Genomic DNA, 22,587 nt, shown 5'->3' on the forward strand with positions numbered 1-22,587 from the left:
ATCAGAGAACAGAGTATTGTGCATGAATCAAGCAAATTTCCTTTAAATTTCTCTCTTGTTCAGTGAACAAGTATGTGCTCAGTTCCCCCACCCAACCCAACCCCCCACCTTCCCTCCCACCCCCCACCATGGGAGGCACTCTGCTGGGTACTGGGTACAGATTATGGCCCTGTTTTTAGGCAATTCAGGAGCCCACAGTGTAGTTGAAAAAATAGAAATGTGGAAAGTGCATTCTTTTCTCAGTTGTGGGTTTTGCTTTGCTTTATTGAATTCCAAGCATCAAGAGAGAAGGTCAAAGATTTCATGGAAAGCATATTGCTACAAGAATAACAAATTTAGTTGCAAAATGCAGATTCTAAAGTCTTGAAGCTAGAAATCTATGCAATTTGCTAACCAGATTCAAGGCTTCTCCCAATGACTGGCCTAATGTCAAGTACTTGACTTCTACCTAGAGACTTAACAGAGATACGTCAGCAGAACCCCCTCCATCACTGAGTTCTGTGCTATAGCTGCACACACATCAGTGCCTCATAGAAGGAAGTATGTTTCACATTATAGCAGGTGTATGACTACATTTATATTAAGTGCATGGTGTTGTTTCAGGTGTATATTCACATGGACATATGTATGAAGTACCTCAAACATTTATAAAAAATGAAATTCAAAATCAGTTTTATTTTGGCACAAAAATGTGAAGTCATCTACATGGAAGATCTTCAAAAATTTGTGGAAATGTGCATTGTGAAGAAATTGTGGGTGGAGTGTGAGCATTTTTGCACCAAAGTAAACAGCTTTGAATTTCATTTTCTATGAACTTTTTGAAGTCTTGTCATACACAAATGCATATATATAAAAAATTGTTGTAATCCGATAAATTGATTTTATATAGTCCATAATAATTGATTCTGTGACCCATAAAAGCCAGCAGTTTAAAAATGGACTCAATAACAACTAAAAAAAGTTTCTAAATAGCTGAAAATCTGAGGACAGCATTTGGATTTGAGTTTTTCCAATAATACCTTCTGGAAACTATGATCAGCCTTGGTTTGTAGATAGGATATAGTGTAAGTCCTGCAATTTAGTTAAGGAGGTTATCTTCACTCCTTTCTCTTCCACGGCAACCTCCAGCTAGTACTTGGTCTTAGATCAACAATGACAGAGGATTTTTGCTCCCCTAGTACCCCTACATTCCCTTCTGTATGTGGAACTACTTCTGATGTTGGAGTGGTGCAGTTGAGCTGCTTTGAAAAACTGGTACAAAACAGAGATTTAGCTTGCCAGATACACTCCCCATTCCTTTGCGTTTTAAAATTTTATTTGAGATGGGGAAAGAGAACATGCATGACTGTAGTCGGTTCCTTTCCCAGAAATCTGGAAGGGGCCAAGGCATCAGGAACTGAAGCCAGGTCTCACGCATGAAAGGCAGGAACCTGCCTACCTGAAGATCCCTGCTCTCAGGGTCTCCACCAAGCAGGAAGCTAGGGTCAGGAGCTAGACACAGTGTGAAACCCAGGCACTCAGGTTGTGTGGCCTGGACACCCCTTCTTTACCCATAATGGGAAAGCACCTCTTGAGAATCATATGCTTTGCCAGAGCCCAGTGTCCAACTTTTAGGAGTTTTTCTGTCCAATTTTACAACCTTGAATAACTTGAAATATTTTGTGATTGAAATATTCACACCTCAGAAACTGGCAAGTGCTACAGACCAGGGCCTCAGAGTCCCCAGCTCTGCACCAAGCAAGTTGTTAGAGGTTTTGTCGCTGCTAAGCCACAGGGAAGACAAATTGGTTTGGTTCTGAGCACAAGCAGGGCTCCCTGGGAGTTGCCCAGATTAGGGCCACTGTGGGTACAGGCATGAGCTGTGGTTCGCAAAGCAGCCCAGCTTCTCCACTCAGTCCCAGTGGGAGTTGATGGACATTAATCTGCCTACCTCCCTCCATCCAGGCCAGAGAAGAAATCGGACCAGCCCATGTGTGAGGAGCACGAAGATGAGCGCATCAACATCTACTGCCTCAACTGTGAAGTGCCCACCTGCTCCTTGTGCAAGGTGTTTGGTGCTCACAAGGATTGTCAGGTGGCACCGCTCACGCATGTGTTCCAGAGGCAGAAGGTAAGAGAGCTGCTCCAGAATCTTTTCCAAGCACCCACATGGTAAGCTCCTTATGGGCTGGTGGTGGGAGAAGGGGAGAGCCCAAGCTACGAGGACCATGAGACAACAGACACTGCCAGGGGCAGAGCCCAAATGGGCAGCTGTGTTACTCATCTGACTTTATCAGAGTCGCTGGATGGCCCTCGGGAAGAGAGAAGAGTAGCAATACAGAAGTTGGGAAAGGCTGCGGAGTGATGGGGTCACCGTTTTTTGTGCTTTTTGAGGTTGCTGAAGAAGAGCAGTGTTAAGGGACTGGCCCAACCTCAAACTACTCAAGATTATTTGTACTGTAGTCTGCCCAGTAATAAGTACAGGTTTCTCAATTTATCACAGAGCACTTAATTTTATTCACCAGAAAAAGTTTCCATTTCCCCTATTCCTGGAGTGAGAGTTACAATAATGATGTTGAATTACAGAACAGCTTTAAAGCTTTGTTGCTAGCCCTCAGGTCACCTGGGCCAGCAGTTAAAAGGCATCTCAGTGTCACTCACTCCAGGGCCTCAGCCACAGTCCCACACTGCAACCTAGTGCAGCCCCAACCTCATAATGTCCTTCCCTTTGCTCATGCACTCACATCAGGACTTAAGCCTCCGGAGCAGTTAACAGTGGAGTAAGTGCTCTAAAGATACAGTCATTCTGAGCACCAAGAATCTGGACCGCTCTATTCCTTCAGTTAGGATCCCTGAGGCCACATTTGGTTAGTGTTTTACTTTGGAAGCCAAACTCCTGGGCAATACCGGTAATCCCTATTTGGTAAGAAAGCGGAGTTTTGCAAGAGAATTATACCATCCGCTATGATTCCTTCTCTGTCTCCTCCTCTTGCTTGTACTTCCAAGTTATTAGGAGTTAGAGTTGAATGGTATGTGCTCTACACCACTTCCCAAAGAGGTCTGGAAATCCATGTGACATGGACAGGACAGACTGGTAGAATGCCCACTACACTCCTGATGAGACAAAGCAGCATTACTTTCACCTGTAGGTTTCTATATTGGCTTCCATTTGAAGAAAGGATTCTCTGCAGCTTTGAAATGTTGTATAATCACTGCTGTGGTCCAGTCTCCTGTCTTTAATTGTGAGAAAATTAGGATGTAAGATGGTTACATTATTTTGTCCAACACCAGAGATAAATGAAGGGCAAGGTTGGGTCAAGCAAGCAGGTCTCCCAAATTTCCATTCAGTGTTCACTGATAACTACAAACCAGCCCCAGCAATGGGATGAATACAAACACTAGAGCTCTTCTGGTTGTCAAAAGAACATAGGACATTTCTTCCCAGAACCAGTTGCACGTGACAGTTGTCTGTAGTGACTTAACCTCCTGTGTGAGTGTGTGTGTGTATGCATGGTATTCCTAGCTAGCCTTGTAGGCCTGTGTTAAGTGTATGCTGAGTAAGTGACTACTTGTAATGTGCATTTCCCCAGTAAAACTTATCCTGACCTACATTAGGCAAAATAATCCATTTGAGGTCCCTGAAGTCACATATTTGTACTGTTGGATTTCATCTCATTTATAAACAATGCTTAGGATTTTTTTAGCTTCAATACATTATTCTCAGTGGCTGTAAGTTAATATTCTTAGTGTTTTTAGAATTACAGTCTCCTTTAAAAATGTGTGAAGAACTATGGCATCTCTTTCCATACTAGTGCTTTGCCTATGAATGAGTTTCCCAAGTACCACTGTTACTCCTTAGGGATTATGTGAGCCCTAATCCAAGAACCCACCAGAAAACTACTACAACTAATGCACAAGTGGGGCATTCTGGAAATCTTTAAAATCTGAGTCCCTCTTTTCTCTCCATTAGTCTGAGCTCAGTGATGGCATCGCTCTCCTCGTAGGAAGCAACGATAGAGTTCAGGGAGTGATCAGCCAACTGGAGGACACCTGTAAAACCATTGAGGTAAGTTAAGTGACTCCCTGGAGTTCACATCAGGCTGCAATCCAGCGGATTTGTGGCTTTCTTGGTGCCACACCAAAAGTCCCTGTTCTGGCATTTCCTAGAGAATGGGCTGCTTTCTGATATATGTCTGAAATTGTACCTCCTGGAACACAAAGGGAAGTTACCAGGGGTCAATGAAGCAGTTTTTACCGTAAGTACTAGGATTGTTTTGCACGTGTTTTCCTTAGTCAACTGCTTTAGTAAGACTAGTTAGAGGGAAGTAAATTCCTGGCCAGTGTATTGTTTTATAAGCAAACCTAATTTTACAAATGGCCTGATGTACTTCTCACTATGCTTCTTTTGTTTAAACGTTATCTTTTTAAGATTCATTTATATGAATAAAAGTACATGTAAAAATGAGGTAATCATTCTATTCACTTTATGGTGTTACTTGAGGAATTAAACTAGCATAAACACAGTGCTGAATGCCTGATGTATGGTGTGTGACAAATAAATGCTGACTACTCTTATTATTTGACCATTAGCAAGGCATGTTCTATTAAAAGCCAAAGGCCATTTCCTGGATGACAGCTTTAAGAACTTCACTGTAATTATCTCATTTTCCATTTGCACATCATTAATATAAATCTTTCTTCTCCACACTCATATTCCTAAGGAGATCTGTGATAGTGCTGGGAACCATTTTGAGAAGGAAAGCTTTCTCTGGGTGAGGAGCCCAGTGAGATTCAGGTATCAACAGGAACACTCTTCTTGGTCTCTACTTACAGAAAAGGTGGAGTCCGTACAGTTTGATCATTGAGCCATGAATCAGCACTGCAGTACAGTACCACGCCGAGGCTTAAGAATAAAAATAGGTGCATGTTGCTTGTGGGCAAGTGAGGTCATCGCTATCCTTGTCTCTGCCGTGATGGGGCCTTTCACAGAGATCTCTGTTGGGAGGAACAAGTTTTCTGTCTGGGATGGAGCAGCTGGAGAACATACCCAGGAGTAAAGCCTTGCGGGTCACAGTGGAGCCTTGAACAAATGCAAACATTTCCTGGTTCATTCGGCTCACATCAGAAGACAGACACCAAGAGGGTGAGGAAAGACGGCCCTCCAGGTCCTTTTCCTGGAGACTGCTCAAGGGCACAGTAGAAAGCAGCTGTTCTTAAGTCCTCTGAGATGAAGACAAGCAGGAACAGGTGTGAAGCTAATTCAGCTGACTGGATTTAGTGCGGATACTGAGGAGACCCTAGCCTTACTAATAATAACATTTGTCATATGTGATGCACTTTTATGTACGTATTTCTTCAGGTTACTAGAGGAGGATGTTCAGTTGTTCTCTGTGAACTGAGACCAAATTGGAGGGAGTCTTTCCCCCCCCCCCAAAAAAAAAAAAAAGAAAAGAAAAGAAAGAAAGAGGAAAAAAATCTTTATTTTATTTTATTTTATTTACTTGTAAGGCAGATTGATAGGATTGAGGGGAGAGATCTTCCACCTTCTGGTTCACTCCCCAGTTACTGGGGCTGGGCCACGCCAAAGCCAGAAGCTGGGAACTCCATGCAGGTCTCCCATGTGGGTGGCAGGGACATAAGTAGTTGCACCATTTTCCACTGTTTTCCCAGGTACATGGGAGCTGGCTCAGAAGTGGAGCAGTTGCGTCTTGAAGCAAAATCACAGCATCACCCCACTGCACCTTATATTGGCCCTAAAAGAGTCTTAATAGTGCTCACCCCCTTATACATACTTATTTTATTTCTGGGAATTGGTCACCAGAAAATAAGATGAAAAATCATGGCAGATATTTATTCATATATACTTCTAGGATGCATACATTCAAATATAAGCAGTATAAAATGCATATATGTTTTGTGTATAACCTGTGTATTTGTGGTGGCAGGGAGCAGGAAGAAAAAATACAAAGACAGTGAATGGTGGAACATGGGTACCTTTCAGGGCCTTCTTCCTACAAATGCATGCATTTTTACAAAGTGAGTCTGACCTTTTTAGCAGCCAATAAAATGAGGAATGAATGAATGAATGAATGGCTATGACTTGGACATGTACCGTTCTTTCAGGTCAGTTTTGGTGGCTCCTCTGGAGAAGGTCTCTGACATTCTGATTCCTACTTGATGCCATATCCTTTGAACAGGTCCTGGGGACCAAGGTTCTACCAGGAATGGCCACTTCATGTCCGTGTAATCATGGAAATGATCTCCCACAGAGCCAGGTCTCCATCAGTGGGGAAAACGGCAGAAACTCAGCTTCTTACCAGCCTACAAGGCAGGACAGCACGGTGCAGACACCAGCCCTGCCTCACACAGAGGGTGGATTCTTTGTATTCAATGTCAGGGATCAAGTTCACAGAGCTCTGTGTCTCCCTTTCTTCACCCAGGGTTGTTGCTTCTCTCTCTGGCTTAGCTCACCACCTGCTCAGAAACTATTTCTGAGAAGCCACTTGGTGGTTCTGGAGATAGGGAACTGTTGTTAAAAAACAAACTGATTAATGAAGAGCTGCTTAGGGACAGGAAATAGAGTAGCCCCTGGGGTAGGCACTACCCTTGAATAATTACCTTGCCACTCCCTTGCCTGAGACCCTGGCATCTGACCTTTGGTAGTAGTGCCCATTTCTTGCATAGATGTAACTTTGTCCCTACATCATGTATATCCTGGCCTAGGACCGGCCCTGTAGCATAGTTGAGCTTGGGATGACCCCATGTTATCTTAATAAAATAAGGTACACAGTGGTAGGCATTTGATGTAGTGGATGAGACACTGGTCGGAACACCTTCAGTCCATATCAGAATACCAGGCTGAGTCCCAGTTCCACTTGCTACACAGCTTCTTGCTAATGTGTACCCTGGAGGGTACCAGATGATGGCTCAAATACCAAGGTCCCTGCCACTCATGTAACAGACTGGAATGAGTTCCAGACCTGGCTTCAGTGCAGCTCAGCCGCACTGATGAAAGCATTTGAGGAAGAAATCAGTGTGTAGAAGGTGGCATCGCATCTTTTTTTTTCAGATAAACAAAAAATTTTAAGTTATAAAACAATAACGTGCCTAATTGGTGTGAATTTCTAATCATGGTGAGGGCCACTTTGAGAGTAGCATTTTCCCTGTAGCTCATGAGGGGTGATAGGTGAGAGAGCCTTGAGTCGGTTTAGTCATCCCAGCTGAGAGAGGCTGAAAGTGGCTCGGCCTGAGATGTTCCTGAGATCTGGACTGCAGTTGAAGGAGGGTTCTAGCCCATCCTGGTTGAACCTGCCGTGGTTTGTAGCTCCCGTTGCCTTCGCAAGTGAAGTGAGCTTCAGGGACAGGCCAGGACTGGGAAGGGGGGCTGCTTGTGGGAATGGAGACGTCTACGCGGGAGCTCCAAAGCGGACAAGCAAAATGGATTTTAGTTCCTCATCTCTAGAAAACAAACCCTCCCTGTTGTCATCTTTACCAGTGTCATTTACCCTGTGTTACTGGCTTCACCAGGAACAAGCTATTAATAATGGCCCTTTCAAAGGCAGGTAGGCAGGCTGAGATGTATTCCTGTTGTGTTTGAATGCCTGTTGCTGAAAAAAATGCCATAAGTTGAATACAAATTGATACTGATCCTTTTTTTTTAAAAGATTTATTTATTTTATTACAGTCAGATATACAGAGAGGAGGAGAGACAGAGAGGAATGATGATTCACTCCCCAAGTGAGCCGCAATGGCCGGTGCGCGCAGATCCGAAGCCGGGAACCAGGAACCTCTTCCAGGTCTCCCACGCGGGTGCAGGGTCCCAATGCACTGGGCCGTCCTCAACTGCTTTCCCAGGCCACAAGCAGGGAGCTGGATGGGAGGTGGAGCTGCCGGGATTAGAACCGGTGTCCATATGGGATCCCGGGGCGTTCAAGGTGAGGACTTTAGCCGCTAGGCCACGCCGCGGGGGCCCTGATCCTTTTTAACACATGAAAAATGCCAACTTTCATAAAATCTGTAATTTTGCAAGGAGCACAAATCTATTGAATGAGAGGTTTTCAAAAAAGTGCATTGGAATGTGTATTAAGAAAAACTATTTATAGATTCCAATGTTTTGTATCATAAGCTTAGCTTTTAATTCCAGTTTCCCACAAAATTTTAAGCCTACCTTTGTTTTATATTAAACTCTGTCATGAATACGGCAAGGGGAAAATTGCTTAAGCTTCTGGCCCCACCACCTCTTCAGTTACTTGATGAAAATGCTTCACCTTCATCACAGTGTTGTTACGAGGCCTGAGGTGGAGTACGACATGCAGGCCAGGAGCCATTTGGTGTCTCCCCTGAGTCATTCTCAGAAACAGGTGGAAAGTGCTGTCTTTTCCTGAGGAAGTGGATGAAGAGTGTTGGATCCCTGGACCTAAAGGGTATCAAGAGAAGCTCCTCCAAGTCTTGGCTAATTGCTTTGGCCCAGCATAGCACCTCCTCTTATAGGGGAATAATTGGAAATGGATGGAAATAAATATTAGCTCTATTGTTAATCAAAGAGGCTTTGCAACAGCTGAAATTATTGGCAGCCAAGGAAGACCGAGCTTTCCCTTGAGAAACAAAAGCATGCAGACCATGGCAGGCCAGAGTCCATTAAATATCTTCTCAGATTGCCACTGGGCAGACCAAATCAGGACAGGCCCATGTGCTTCTCAGTTCTCAGGGCTTTAACTCCAAATAATTCTAGGTGGCCAGGTTTAGTTAGCCCAGATAATTCCAAATGCCTGTAACCCTAATAGTAAGTATTAGATATGCCACAAGTTATGACATAATCTATACTTCCCACATGAAGTGGCAGCATGATGTAGTAGACAAGACCCTGATTCAGGAGACGCAGAACCCAGAGTCCCTGAAAGGAACATGACATCAACCCTGGCTAATAGGAAAGGGCTAAACCACGGCCTTGTGCCTGGAGGACCCTGTTTATCTAATGAGTCTGTCTCTTTTTCTGGGACAACACAGTTTATACTTCTGGGACCTGTTGGGGAGTTTGTAGCGATGGACTGGGCTTCATTTTCTTGGAAGGAACTTCCTACTTCAATATAGTTCTTTCTTCAGGATGCTGTCTTTTTCAGGAGTATGGGGAGAGGTGGTGGGAGGAACCCTGCTTGGCTCAATGAAAGCAATTTTGACTTACTGGATTTCCAACAAAGCCACAGCTCTGAACATGTGTGTGTTGATGAATACTGGAGGAATGTTGAGGAGATATGAATGGGTCTGGTAGCACCACAGTTGTTCAGAAGCAAGTGCTAGGGCTCAAAGCTTATCTCAACTCTATTTTAGTTGTAGAGTTGTACTCCATATATGGTAAAAAAGAAAAAAAATTGTGCTCCTACTGAGATTAATCTTTCCCTGTTGAGACCATGGCTCATGCCCAAGCTGAGAAGGACTATATCAATATCTTATTGTACAGATTTTAATGCAGAGTACATACATTGTCTGGGAAATGAATATTGTACAAATTTTTAAAACTGCCTGGAGGTTTAATGGCCTCCCCAAAGTTGTATTATTATGTCTTTTCTTTTTTTGAGCATTGAATGAAACAGTAGTTTGGGGATCCAGTTAAATGCTCATTTTCTTTGGGAAAGAACAACATAGAAGACACTTTTGAGTGAGGACTGAGTCAATCAACCCTTCAAACCCTGTTTCTCAAGTGTATATCATGTACCATTCTCCGGATATATAGGGTGGAGAAATAGTGATGAGTTAAATGTGAAAGATTTGCGTTCTGGGGATGTTTTTGCTAGAGGAGAGTGGGTAGACAATAAAATTAATAAAAAGCAGATATAAGAAATAGATGCCGGTAGGAAATGTAAGATCATAACCATTAAAAACAATGGTATCTTGGTATTTTGTGTAGCATACTGTCTGCTCTTTTAGTTTAACATTACCTATTATTTCTCCCATAGAAAGTTTCTCTGCAGTTGTATATCTTGTTTTATTTTATTGCTATTAAAATATAAAGATTGCTGAAAATGGAAAAATGTAAATTTTAACATTTCTGTGAAGACTTCAAATGCCTGTTTTTTTTTTAAGATTTGTTCATTTTTATTGGAAAGTCAGATTTACAGAGAAAATGAGATACAGAAAGAAAGATCTTCTATCTGCTGGTCCATTCCCTGAGTGGCCACAATGGCCAGAGCTGAACTGATCTGAAACCAGGAGCCAGGAGCCAGGAGCTTCTTCTGGGTCTCCCATGTGGGTGCAGGGTCCCAAGGTTTTGGGCCGTCCTGCACTGCTTTCCTAGGCCACAAGCAGGGAGCTGGAAGGCGCAGTAGTTGTGACACAAACATGGGATCCTGGTGCATGCAAGACAAGGGCTTTAGCCACTAGACTACTTCACAGCACCCAACTACAAGTGCCTTTTTATAAACATAAAGCGTCCCTGAAAAAAACATGATGTCAGCCCTGGCTAATGGAAAAGGGCTAAATCGCAGCCTTGTGCCTGGAGCTGATCAATTTGAGCCAGGAGCCAGTGCTTTTGCAGATCTCCCACGTAGGCTCATGGATCCAAAGCCTAGGGCTATCCACTGCTGCTTTCCCAAGTCATAATCAAGGAGCTGGATTAAAAGTGGAGCAGCCAGAGCAGGTGCACAGAATCACTTGTCAGCCCATGACTAAAAGGCCAATGCTCCTCGCTGATGAGGGATGAGTCAGCCTACAGGAGGTGCACACTCACCTGTAGCTGAGCCCGATGGTCCCAAGAGACCAGAGTAGACAGGGACATCAGTGTGGTGGGAGATCAGTCAAGAGGGCTGCTGAGGAGATGTGAGTCTCTTTCTCCTTGGCTTCTCAGAGGCGTCTGTGGAGGAAGATTGTCAGGGAGATGGTGAGTGGTGGCAAAACGCCAGCTAAGAACCAGATTGGCCAGGACCCCGCTGTTCACTACCAGGGGGAAGAAACATCTGTCTAGAAATGAGATGGCAAGGAAGCAAGAAAAATGAGAAGGGGTGACCTTGGAATCCAAAGAATAAAAAAAATATCTCAACAAATAAGTGAGTGCGTGTGGACTTTAAGGTTTCTGCTGGGCACTGAAAAATGGACAGCCTCAGTGATCCTAGCTAGGTGGTTGACGCGGCATCAAGAAAACAGTGCCCAGGGTGTAACAGGCAGGAGAGGCAGCAGGAGCTAAGCAGCTCCCAACAGAGAAATCTGGAGAGGCAGCCTTACAGGACAGATGGGAGATGGAAAGGTGGTGCCTGGGATGGATGCTGGTCACCGGTGTGGCACTGAACTGGGACCTCATAAAGTGAGAAGATAGGGAATCTTAAACGTGCTATCAAAATCCCAGCTCTAAGAGATGGAATGGATATTCCAGAGACAAAATCAGTGACCACTAGATAAAGCTTTCGGAGAAAGGAATGTTATGCTTAGGCAGTAGAAGACGATTCAGCTTTGAACATTGACTGGTGTTAGTGTACATTTTATCTGGTTGTGAAAAACGTACTTGTAAACCTAAGTGCCTAGACCATAATTAGAAAAAAATGTAAAATTTTTTCCTGCATCTGAGACCATTTACATTCTAACTTTTGAATACAGATTGTATTAAGCTTCATTATTATTATTATTATTATTTTTTACAAAAGTGGAGAAGCCAGGACGTACTTGGTATGCCAGTACTACAGGCCGAGGATTAGCCTGAACGCCACAGCACCAGCCCCTGTTACCATGCTTTTGCAGGAAGCTGTTACTCTTTAAAATGTATTCTGCCGACATTTTGATAATGCAGAGGCGCACATTTTGTCCCAACCCAGTTTTCAGGTTACTAGAAAGTCACTGTTTGAAGTGCAGACTGAACCCTTTCAGGAGCTGGCTGGCCATTGAGAATATTTTCTTTTCAAGGTACCTGTCTAATTAGCTTAGACAATAATCTGCTCTGCTGGGGCTTTTGTACTTCTCCAACCTTCATAGACCTTGATAATCTTGTGAAGGAAGAGTGAAGGGCACTCAAGTTACCCACTCATGTGTTGGTTTGACCTCAGAGAGTATGAAAAAAAATTTGAGTTTTAATTTCACAGAATATTTAGCATCTAATCTGACATTAGCCTAATCTGAATATGTTGCTGATTTCTAAAAATGTAAAAGCCCCAGTTCATAATTCCAAGTACAAAATGTGCTTGTTTGTTTTTTCTTACATCTAGAAACAGAACTGTCTAACTCTGGCCATGTGTTGTTTAGGATTATATTAAAGGCAAATTGAGTAAGGGGAAAAAATGCCTGTTTCCTGTTCAAAATTGGAAAATACAATAATTATATGTATTTTATGTTGTCATTTAACAAAAATTTTACAATTTTGATTCTCTTAAGCACAGGGACATTGTGGCAGATTTTTTGAATGTATAATACCTGGTACATAATAAGCACTTAATGAACTTAGTAAAGGAATTGACTAAACTTACCTTAAAAGCCTATCTTCACCATAGTAGGACTTATTAAAAGGCACGTATATGGGTGATGACTCAACGACTCAATTGGTTGATCCTCCAGCTACGCACTAGCATCCCTTAGGGATGCTGGTTCGTGTCCTGGCTGCTTCATTTCCTACCCAGCTCCCTGCTCATGGCCTAAGAAAGCAGTAGAGGACAGCCCAAACCGTTGGATCCCTGCACCTACATGGGAGACCCAGAAGAAGCTTCTGCCTCCTGGCTTCAGATTGGCTCAGCTCTGGCCATTGCAGTTATTCATCTTCTCTCTGTTTCTCCTTCTCTCTGTAAATCTGCTTCTCCAATAAAAATAAATAAATGTTAAAGAAAGAGAAAAATATCCTTTTAAAAAGGCATATATATTCAGCTCACAAAAACTTCCTTTGCTTATTTTTTCAAGCTACTTGGAAAAATATAGGCACATCTGGGTGTGGGGTGAGTAGCAATGAGCCAGTAGGTCAATGCCAGAGACTCCACACTAGCCACTAATGATGAATGATAGCAAGACCTCTAGAGTGTGACTGTTCTGCCATGTTTTAGGTTTTCACATTGTAACTTGGTTGATTTTCAGCAGATTACTGCTAAGAGTCCATGCAATTTCAAAATTCCACAACTGAATACGTTTGGGTCTAAATTTGATAAACATCAGTATAGTGCCTAATGTGTGCCAGAAAATATTATAGGTGCTTTACAGAGTATGTAGGGAAATAATAATAATAAAGTGCATGGAATAGCATTTGTTATACTATGAAGTATAAGTAAGAAATGCTACTAAAATGACTAATTTATCAAAATTCAATAATGTAAGAGTCATTAAAAGATGAAAATAACAGTTACAATTGAAATAATATAGGAATAAATGTAATTATTTCACTTAAAGCACTAAATGACACTTACATGGCACAGACCAGTGATCTAATTTTTAAAGATTTTTCTATTTGAAAGGAGGATTTATAGAGAGAAGACAGAGAGAGAGAGAGAGAGAGAGAGAGAGAGCACTTCCATTCATTAATTCATTCCACAAATGGTCCCAATGGCCAGAGTTGAACTGATCTGAAGCCAGGGGTCTGGATTTTCTTCTAGGTCTCTTCTAGGTCTCTTACATGTGTGCAAGGACCCAAGGACTTGGACCATCCTCCATTGCTTTCACAGGCCAAGAAGCAGGAAGCAGAACAGCTGGGACTAGAACTGGTGCCCATATGGGATGCCAGCACTGGAGAAAGAGGCTTAGCTTGTTGAGCCACCACACCAACCCCATGTGATCTAATCTTTGACTTTGCTCATGACAAATGATTAGCTTTCAAAAACTTGCATATTCTCACACATTAAATCATATAAAGGGAAAATTTTAATGGAATGAAGATATTTTACCAGCATTACATCTTGACAGTCATGAATGTTTCAAATGTGCTTCACTTTAAAACAAGCTGGAAGCAATCATGTTTTCGTATTAATCCATAAGGCTTCTAAATGGTAGACACAGTTCAGGTTTGCAGTGGGCATATGGTACTTTAAGCTTAACACAGAGGAATTGCGATGAAATAAAGTTTGATTGGAAAGCTACTGACAGGCTTCAGTTCCTAGGTCTGGTTGTAACAGTCTGTATCTCAAGCTACAGGGCTAGAAATGGCAAGTGCAGCAACTTTCATGCATTGCCATGTTGCATGGCCATTGTCCTACTTTTTGATAACATCTGAGACTCCAAATATTTTCATCCCTTTGCACAACATCTACTCATACTCATCTCTTGAAGCCAAACTTAACTACCACCTCCGCTAAGAAGCTTTCCCTGAGCTAACACATGTTGTTCCCTTGGAAATGTTCCCCATCCACATGAAGGATTTGATTAAGGTCTCACATCTTGGCTTCTGTAAAGCCTGGTATAATTTCCATTAGTCAAACTACTATGTCATATTATATCACCGACCCATAGTGTTTTTCATTTAATGAGCTATGAGCACCTGGCAAACATGAACTATGTTGAACTAGCTTTTGAGTCCCAGTTTCTCAGAGTTCTGCATAGTACATAACAAAAATGATCATGAATTATTTAAGTAAATGAATGGATGACAAAAGTAGCTGGTAGTTTCTGTCAAATTGGTTTGAACCATTGAATCTTGTTTATGCATTACAATTTGGTTAGAAATTGTGATGATAAATAATTGTGTTCCAAGAAAAGCAATGGAGTGAGGCTTTTGTCTCTTGCACATTTGTGTGTGAAATATCTTCACAATCAACAATTTAGATGTTTTCCCCATGCCCCATCACTCTGAGAATAATAGAGAAATAGAAGAGAAATGAATAATCATTTCAAAAGAATCTAGTCACTAAGTATTTATTAAATATCTTGTATCCAAGATGGTATGTGTATCGTAGGCAGACCAGATTCTATCCCCAAGAAGTTTATGGCTTAGAATGTCTTATAAAGAAAGAAAGTCATACACAACACCAAAGAGGTTAATGTTTATCAAAACAAAACTAAGAGTCATACGGAGGTTAGAGATATCAGATAAATTAACTGGAATCCCGGGAAGTCCCTCACTGGGCAGAAGAGCCAGTTTAGGTTATTGTGGTTCTCAGACTTCTCTTTATCTGTAAAGCTCCTGAAGCCAGAGATGATCAGGAACAAGGAGATCACCAAATATACACACATACACACGCTTACTATACTATGAAACCCCAAAAGATCAGTGACTATGTCAATTGGAAAATTATCACTTCAGTGGTAAAGGGGCTCAGACTTCCAACATAGTCTTTGTCTCCAGAGACAAAGACCAAATACTGTATTCTCCTAATTAGACAGTATTGGACAGAGGACCTGGTAGATAAAGGCTTAGACCATTATCAACAACTGATAGGGGATTTCAGAAGATGGAATTCAAGCATAGAAATAAAGGGAAGAATTATAAAAAGAAAAAGTGGTGCCAAATAAGGTCTTTGAGATTGCTTAGAGTTTGCAACTGTGATTTGGGGAAACATTATAAACCAAAGCAAAAACATGAACCACAACAGTGAGCACTTTTTTTTAATAAGAATACAGATTTTGGAATGGATGATGGAAGAGTATTAGGAAGGAAGGTTGGAATCAGGTTGTAATGGAGTATTGAAAACCAGTTATGAAGTTTAAATGTTCTTTGTGTTAACAGTAGTCAAAGCAGAAAAGACATGATTAGAACTGTATGCTCACAACAATTAGTTTGACTGTGGCATGTGAGTTGATTACAGGAGGAGTGCAAATGCAGAAGCCCTTGGGAAGCTACACAATTTGCTAGGACACTAGGGGTATAGATGGAGCAAAGAGAGACTGAAGGATACAAATTAAGAGGTGTCACACACACAACCCACACATACATATACATCCCACTCCAAGGAAAAATATAACCCACAACCTATATATTCCAACTACAAAGTGGAATAAATATTGCTGTAATTTCTAGGAAATTCTCTGTAAAAGCAGGAAAGTTGATAAAGCTAGCGTTGTGGCATAGTAAGTTAAGCTACCACCTGCAATGCTGTTATCTCCATTTAGGTGCCAGGTTGAGTCCCTGCTGTTTCACTTTCAATCTAGCTCCCTGCCAATCCTCATGGGAAAACAATGGAGGATGGTCCAAGTCCTTCAGTTCCTATACCTATGTGATAGACCTGGATGAAGCTCCGGGCTCCTGGCTTCCTCTTGACCCAGCCATTTTGGAAATGAACCAACAAAAGACAAAAGGAAGAAATTCTCTCTCTCTCTCTCTCTCTCTCTCTCTCTCTCTCTCTATCTCCTCTCTCTTCTTCCTTTCCTTTGCCCTCTTCCTCTCTCTCCCTCTTCCTCTCCTTTTCCCCCTTCCTCTCTCTCTCTCTCTCTCTCTCTCTCTCTCTCTCTCTCTCTCCCTCCCTCAACAGGAATGCTGCAAAAAACAGAAGCAAGAGCTTTGTGAAAAGTTTGACTACTTGTATGGCATCCTGGAGGAGAGGAAGAATGAAATGGCACAGGTCATTACCCGGACTCAGGAGGAGAAACTGGAGTATGTTCGTACACTAATCAAAAAGTATTCTGATCACTTGGAGAATGTCTCAAAGTTGGTTGAATCAGGCATCCAGTTCATGGATGAGCCAGAAATGGCAGTGTTTTTGCAGGTAAGTCTTTTCTCTTATACCGATGAACAGATCCAAAAGGTGGGTGCTGCAAAATTAGTTATTACTACACTCTCATTCTTGCATGGATATTTCATCTATTTTAATAACAAAAGCTGTAAACCCTCTACATGTTTGTCTCTTCATCTATTTAAGCAATCCAGTAAATGTCACATCTTAAATATAAGAAGGTTCTGAGGTAAAAAATGTTGTTTATGACATTTGGAAACTAAGTTAGAGAATTCTCAGAGTCTGAATAGGACAAAATTAAGTCTCACCAGTGTTTTAAATACAAAGAAGTAAGTAAACATTTCTTTTGCTTGCTTTCCCAGAATGCCAAAACTCTGTTACAAAAGTAAGTAATTTTTATTTTAAGGAAAAATAAACATAATTTTAAAAACCTAAGTGTGTTTTAAATGTGACAGAAATTGGCAATTTGTCTTCATTTCAGAATATCTGAAGCATCAAAGGCATTTCAGATGGAGGAAATAGATCGTGGCTATGAGAACATGAACCACTTCACAGTCAACCTCAATAGAGAAGAAAAAGTAATACGTGAAATTGATTTTTACAGAGGTTTGTCATTCTTCTGACAATTTGACCAGAATTACAGTTATTTGAAAGTTGCAAAGAACTGAGTGAGAGGAAAAGGATATTTCAGAATCACCTCCAGAATGGATGTCACAACCTTAAAGGCATAATAACTTCTTCTTCATTACAGGATCGTATAGTTTATTGACAGTGTTTACATGACTTTGGATATCATATGCTTATTTTAATGACATTTTCAGATCTTTGACCCTGGACAGTCAAGTGCTAATAATGGTGGTAATGATGACAACTCAGCTCCAACTCTGCACAAAATGTTAGCTATAAGGATGTAAAATTATTATTAATAGCAAGGTTAAGGATGACATAAGAACAAAATGTATAAAACATCTGGAATACATAAGGTAGCATATCAGCTTAATCAAATTTTAGAGAAAAAGAAGAGAAGCAAGTCATAAAATAAGTCAAAATCTGGAAATAAAAGTAAATCTCTCCATGAGCTGTAACTACATCCCTAGATGTATCTCTACCCTTTGGCCAAGAACTTCCAGTCCTAGAAATTCATGCTTAAGAGATCATTGAAAAGAGGAAAATAGCCTTGGAGTTGCTTCAAGCTTTGATAACCGAACTCATGCTAGCGTATCTAGATGATGATACTCCTTGGCTAAACCACTCAGTGCACAGTCAACTGCACTAACATCCAAACATCTTTTTCAAAGCAAGTATGTATGATCAAGATTTTAAAAAAATAGTTAATATTATATATTCTTAGTGTTTCCTGAGGGAATATTAAGATCAATGGTTTGGGGGAAGAATCATGGTATTAACTAGGGCAAAATTGAATGTATGCTGTGAGCAAAGGAGATAAGAAACTAAAACAGGACTTTTAAAAATATTTTCTGTGATAGGGAAGAGATTCGCTTTTCCATGTGAGAAGAGAAAGATGAGTGGCAATCCTAGCCCTCCAGAAGCTTTTAGATGTGGCAAACTAGGACAAAAATGTGAATAGACTCTGAGGGGCGAGGGAAATAAGCATAGTGGAGGTGAGGACTTTATGCTGGGGAGGGGAGGAGGAAGGACAGGTATACTTCCTGCACATTTGTCCTGCTCACACTGAATCAGAAATGTATGCACACTTGGACCATCATCAAGAGTCTGTTGGAAAAAACTTCCCTAGTTCTGAGCATAAACTGAACTGTAAGTACTGACTACTGACTGTTTGCATTGGTAGTTTATAACAATTTTTAAAATATCTTACCAGAAGATGATGATGGTGAAGAAGAGGAAGAGGAAGAAGAAGAAAGAGATGAAGGAGAAGAAGGAGGGGAAGAAGTAACAGAAGTGGAACAGATAGAAAGTGTCCAAATAGAGTCATCCAGAGAAGATGAAAGTCCAGAAAAAGGCTTGGAGTCCCTTCAGTTGGCCTCAGAGCTCGAGGTGGCCCCAGAGAAACTTCCAGTTTCTTCTCCAGAAACCTCTCCAACCCTGCTGCCCACTGCAGATGCTCCAGTGACGCAGGTAATCACTCAGGCTTTGCTTCCTGGAGGACAGGCAGGCGCCTTCTTTCCTAAACAGCCTGAAACTGCCTTTTTTCTGTCTTACAAAAAAGATCACAAAATACCAGGCATTTGCATGTCATAGACAAACCATTTCAGAACAGGGAGACGTATTCTGGGTGATTCAACTGGTTCATTGTTGTAATAATTGGTAGACACGACTTAATTTATTACCACTTTCCCACCAATAACACCCTCAAATCTGAAGCAGTCTTGGTCTAGAAGGTGTGTGTGTGTGTGTGTGTGTGTGTGTGTGTGTGTCTTACATGTTAATCTACAGTGAACCAACATCATGGTGTTTGGGTTTGCTTTTTGTTCTTTTGTGAATGCAGATAAAGGGTATAATGTGAGAAACAATATAAGAAATAAAAGTGGCCATATTTTCAGAACTTTGGATGTCTGTAGATAAAAGAGAAAATAAAGGGAAAAACCATACTACTTTATGTCCCTGTTGCTTACCATGAAATATAGTCAGAACTTTACTTCATTGGAAAGGAGATTAAGCCTGATTGTCTGTATATCAGCCATTTGATGAGCTTGTTTTTGTTTGTTTGTTTGACATAATTACTTAAAATTTATCTTAGGACTTTAACCCAAGCCAGATCCCCCTGATATGCTGACCTCTGTTACCAAGATGCCATTGTCCATTCTCAGGCCCTTATGCTGACTCCAGGACACTAGCAGACAAAAACCAACCTGTGCACTCATTGAAGAGGAGTCGTGGTTTTACATCAGCTTTCAGGGTGCACTGGAATTATCTGTAGACACAGAACCCCAGAAAGGAAACTCTGATGTAGAAGTATAGTCTGCACTCTGTTTCTCAGGAAACCAGACTAAAATATTGCCTTTGATTCCCAGAATCTTGAAATTCCAGGTATGCCAGTGACACTGACATAGAAAACAGGGTCTTCACCAAATGCAGGTTAGATTTGATCCAATGATATCAAGTTTGGGTTTTTAAAAAGAGGCTTTATAGTACTTCATATAACACCAAAAATTTAATTTAGGCCAGTATCTTCTCCCATAACCAGCTTTCACTCGAATCTGCTTTTTAACTGCCCAGGATACTACTTGGTGAAAGACAAGCACAGAAAACAAGAGGGCACATCCAGATCCCAGATGGGGGGTTGCTGTTTTCAGTATTTCGCCCTTAGCACTTCCAAATATGTGTTGACTGTACTATGACAGCCATGTAGGTACTGCACACAGAGCTTAGTGTTCAAACCCAAGGAGAACTAAAATCGATTGCTTTTTTTTTTTCTTCTTGTTCTCTCTCTCTCTCTCTCTCTTTTTTTTTTTTTTTACTTTTGACTTTATCTGTTGTGATGAAGGGGGAGGTTGTGCCCACTGGCTCTCAACAGACCACAGAGTCTGAAACTTCACTCCTGGCAGCAGCAGCAGCAGCAGCAGCATCTGCGGATCCCTTGTTGTACCCTAGTTGGTATAAAGGCCAAACCCGGAAAGCCGTCACCAATCCATCTTACACCCAAGGGAGCGAAGGTCTGGGACAAATGGGGGTCTCAAGTTGTGAGGATTCAAATGTGCAGAAGGCAGAAGTGGCAGAAGCTGCAGCCAATGAGAGGGCAGCAGTGAGTGGTAAGGAAACTAGTTCACCTGCAGCTACTTCTCAGGTTAGTGTTGGTGCTCTTGTGTTTGAATGCTTCCTTTTACCCCCTAAGGTTCCGCTGCAATAGGCTTCAGCCAGAAAGAAGGGCTTTCAAAGGGGTAGAGGGAACCTACGTTCATGGAAAAACACAGAAACAATGCACCTCCAACCCCATTCATGTTGGCGTTTCTTTTTTCTGAAGTACTATGTGAAAGCAAAAGTGCACAAAACAAATCTGACTGTACCCTGTCTTTGTGAAGAGCTCACTCACACCTAGTCTCCTAGGGAAGCCAGCCCTTCCAACATGCCCCTGAAAGCTGCTCTGTCTTCTGTGTCTGCCAGAGCCCAGGCTTCTCCTTTGTGACAGCCACTTGCCCTTACTCAGTCAGTTTTTCCTCTGTTCTTGGGCTTCCAAAGACTAATCACCTGCTTTTGTGTTGTTCCCAGCAACCACTAGGAGCACGTTGGAATTAGTCTTAAGTCCGCTCTGAAACATAAGCTTTGACTCACGGATTCTGGGAGCATGTTGGCTATGGCTAGACAGAAAGATTGTCTTGGCTTGGCTAAACCTGTGCTGCATAAGCTTGTGCTCCTGAGAGCATAAAAGCACAGGGTATCCTCTGCTAGGATTTTTTTTAAGTGTCTTTTGATACCTTTTGTTGTTGTAATGAAAGCTTGAAGTTCATTCCTTTTCTTAACTCTTGGTTAGAAGTTTGCATGTGTTATAGAGTCCCTAGCAGAAATCCTTGACTGTTTCTTCACAAGGAAGAGTGTTCCTGGCTACTTTGTGTTCATGAATGTTCTTAAATGTGGTCTTGGGTATGAGTCTTAACCTAGGCAAGAGACTGTGTTCAAGAAGTGTTGTCTAGTTAGTTTTCATGCTCCCAAGTCATCAGGGATTGTAAGAAATAAACAACAAACCTATGAAGATCACAACAAAGACTTTTTAGCTTAGCTGTGTCTAATCAAGTGGACTTTAATTTCATGAGGGAATAAAAGAAATACGTTTGGGGAATTAAAACTAGCATTCTTTTGTGCAAGATATTTGTTTTACAGAAGAAAATATAATGACAAAAATTCATATTTGGTTTGAAAAACCTTTAGAAATAGTTTTAGATTTAAAAAAGAGGAATAGGTTTTGATGATTTCTGAAAAGGTTACGGGTATTGTTACATATCTGGTAAAAGTTGAGTGAAGAGAAATTGTTTTCTGAAAATGGTAGCATAATATCCTTTAAGGAATATGTAGTTGGGCTGTAATCCCAGATAAAAAGTCCATCTCAATGATTTTGAACAATGTTATTTGTGATAATGTCAGTGAAGCTCTCTTCTTGTTTTCTCACAGGAGTTAGCAATCTGCTTAGTGCTTTTGGCTTTTCTCATACTTCACTACATCTGGAGTCAGATTCAGAGCTTGATTTGTACTTTAATGGGTAGGAAATATTTTCTTTTCCCTTGACTAACATCTCACTTAGTTTCTTCCATAGTGCTCCTCTTCTGTAGGCCCGGAGATGAATTTCTCCAACAATCTTGAGGCTTTGTTACTTAAAAGAACCCTGTTCTCAGATAATGTCATGGCCTCAAGCTCCCTAAGATGTAATTGTCTTAAGGCACTGGGGAAGGAGGATTGCTCAGTTCTCTATTTCTGCATGGAGGGGAACTTCGACTCAGAACAGGGACTCCATCAGCAATTATTCAGTAATCCAGTAATAGTGAGTCCTCCAGAATGACTGTTAAGAGAAGTTATTTTCAAAAGGTATCCATAATGTTGTGAGGCCTCACTGCTCTTCATGTAAAGAGGAATAACAAAGGACTCACTCAGGAAAATTCAAATTACATAGCATATATTACATAACAGCCTCTCTACACACATCAGTGATGCCCAGAGATGGTCAGATGACTCCTGTCAGTGATGCTATCCTAAGCGTTGTCTGCATGGCTGGGCATGTAGATGAGATGACTCCTCAGTTCTCTGAATCCTCACCCAGCATCCCCCAGCATTTCTCCTAGGAGAGGAAGTCTTTGAGAGAAAGGTGATCTGAGTACAGTAATATCTGGGGAATTGCAGCCAGGTGAGGTGTGAATGAATAAAGAGAGCCAGAACACTAATGTGTACTTACCAACCACAATGAAGGAGAGGCAAAGGAAAGCCATCTTATTATTTATTACTATGAAAAGTCCTTTTATTTTGTTTTCCCCTAATCAAACCTTTTTTTGATTACTATCCAGAGGTTTTTTGGGGCTAATATCTTCAATAGCCTCTTAAGGGCTATCTGTTTAATTAATATTTAAAGATTCAAACTCCATGAACT

The 22,587-nt window shown here is 41.4% G+C and overlaps 1 protein-coding gene across 6 annotated transcripts in view; it reads left to right on the forward strand.

Annotated features, from left to right (window-relative positions):
• TRIM55 (tripartite motif containing 55) overlaps nt 1–22,587 on the forward strand; it is a 42,775-nt gene that overhangs the window by 4,974 nt on the left and 15,214 nt on the right. Inside the window, exons 3-10 of one of the 6 annotated variants that reach the window (XM_058668687.1) lie at nt 1,945–2,110; nt 3,950–4,045; nt 16,335–16,568; nt 16,898–16,920; nt 17,017–17,141; nt 18,376–18,632; nt 20,002–20,301; nt 21,621–21,708. In XM_058668687.1, coding sequence (XP_058524670.1) covers nt 1,945–2,110; nt 3,950–4,045; nt 16,335–16,568; nt 16,898–16,920; nt 17,017–17,141; nt 18,376–18,632; nt 20,002–20,301; nt 21,621–21,708 — 1,289 coding nt within the window. The remainder of the gene's footprint in view (nt 1–1,944; nt 2,111–3,949; nt 4,046–16,334; nt 16,569–16,897; nt 16,921–17,016; nt 17,142–18,375; nt 18,633–20,001; nt 20,302–21,620; nt 21,709–22,587) is intronic. The other 5 variants (XM_058668685.1, XM_004588015.3, XM_058668688.1 and 2 more) reach the window with 5 other exon arrangements.

This window comes from Ochotona princeps, chromosome 9 (assembly GCF_030435755.1).
Source record: "Ochotona princeps isolate mOchPri1 chromosome 9, mOchPri1.hap1, whole genome shotgun sequence".
In the NCBI taxonomy this organism is placed as follows: domain Eukaryota; kingdom Metazoa; phylum Chordata; class Mammalia; order Lagomorpha; family Ochotonidae; genus Ochotona; species Ochotona princeps.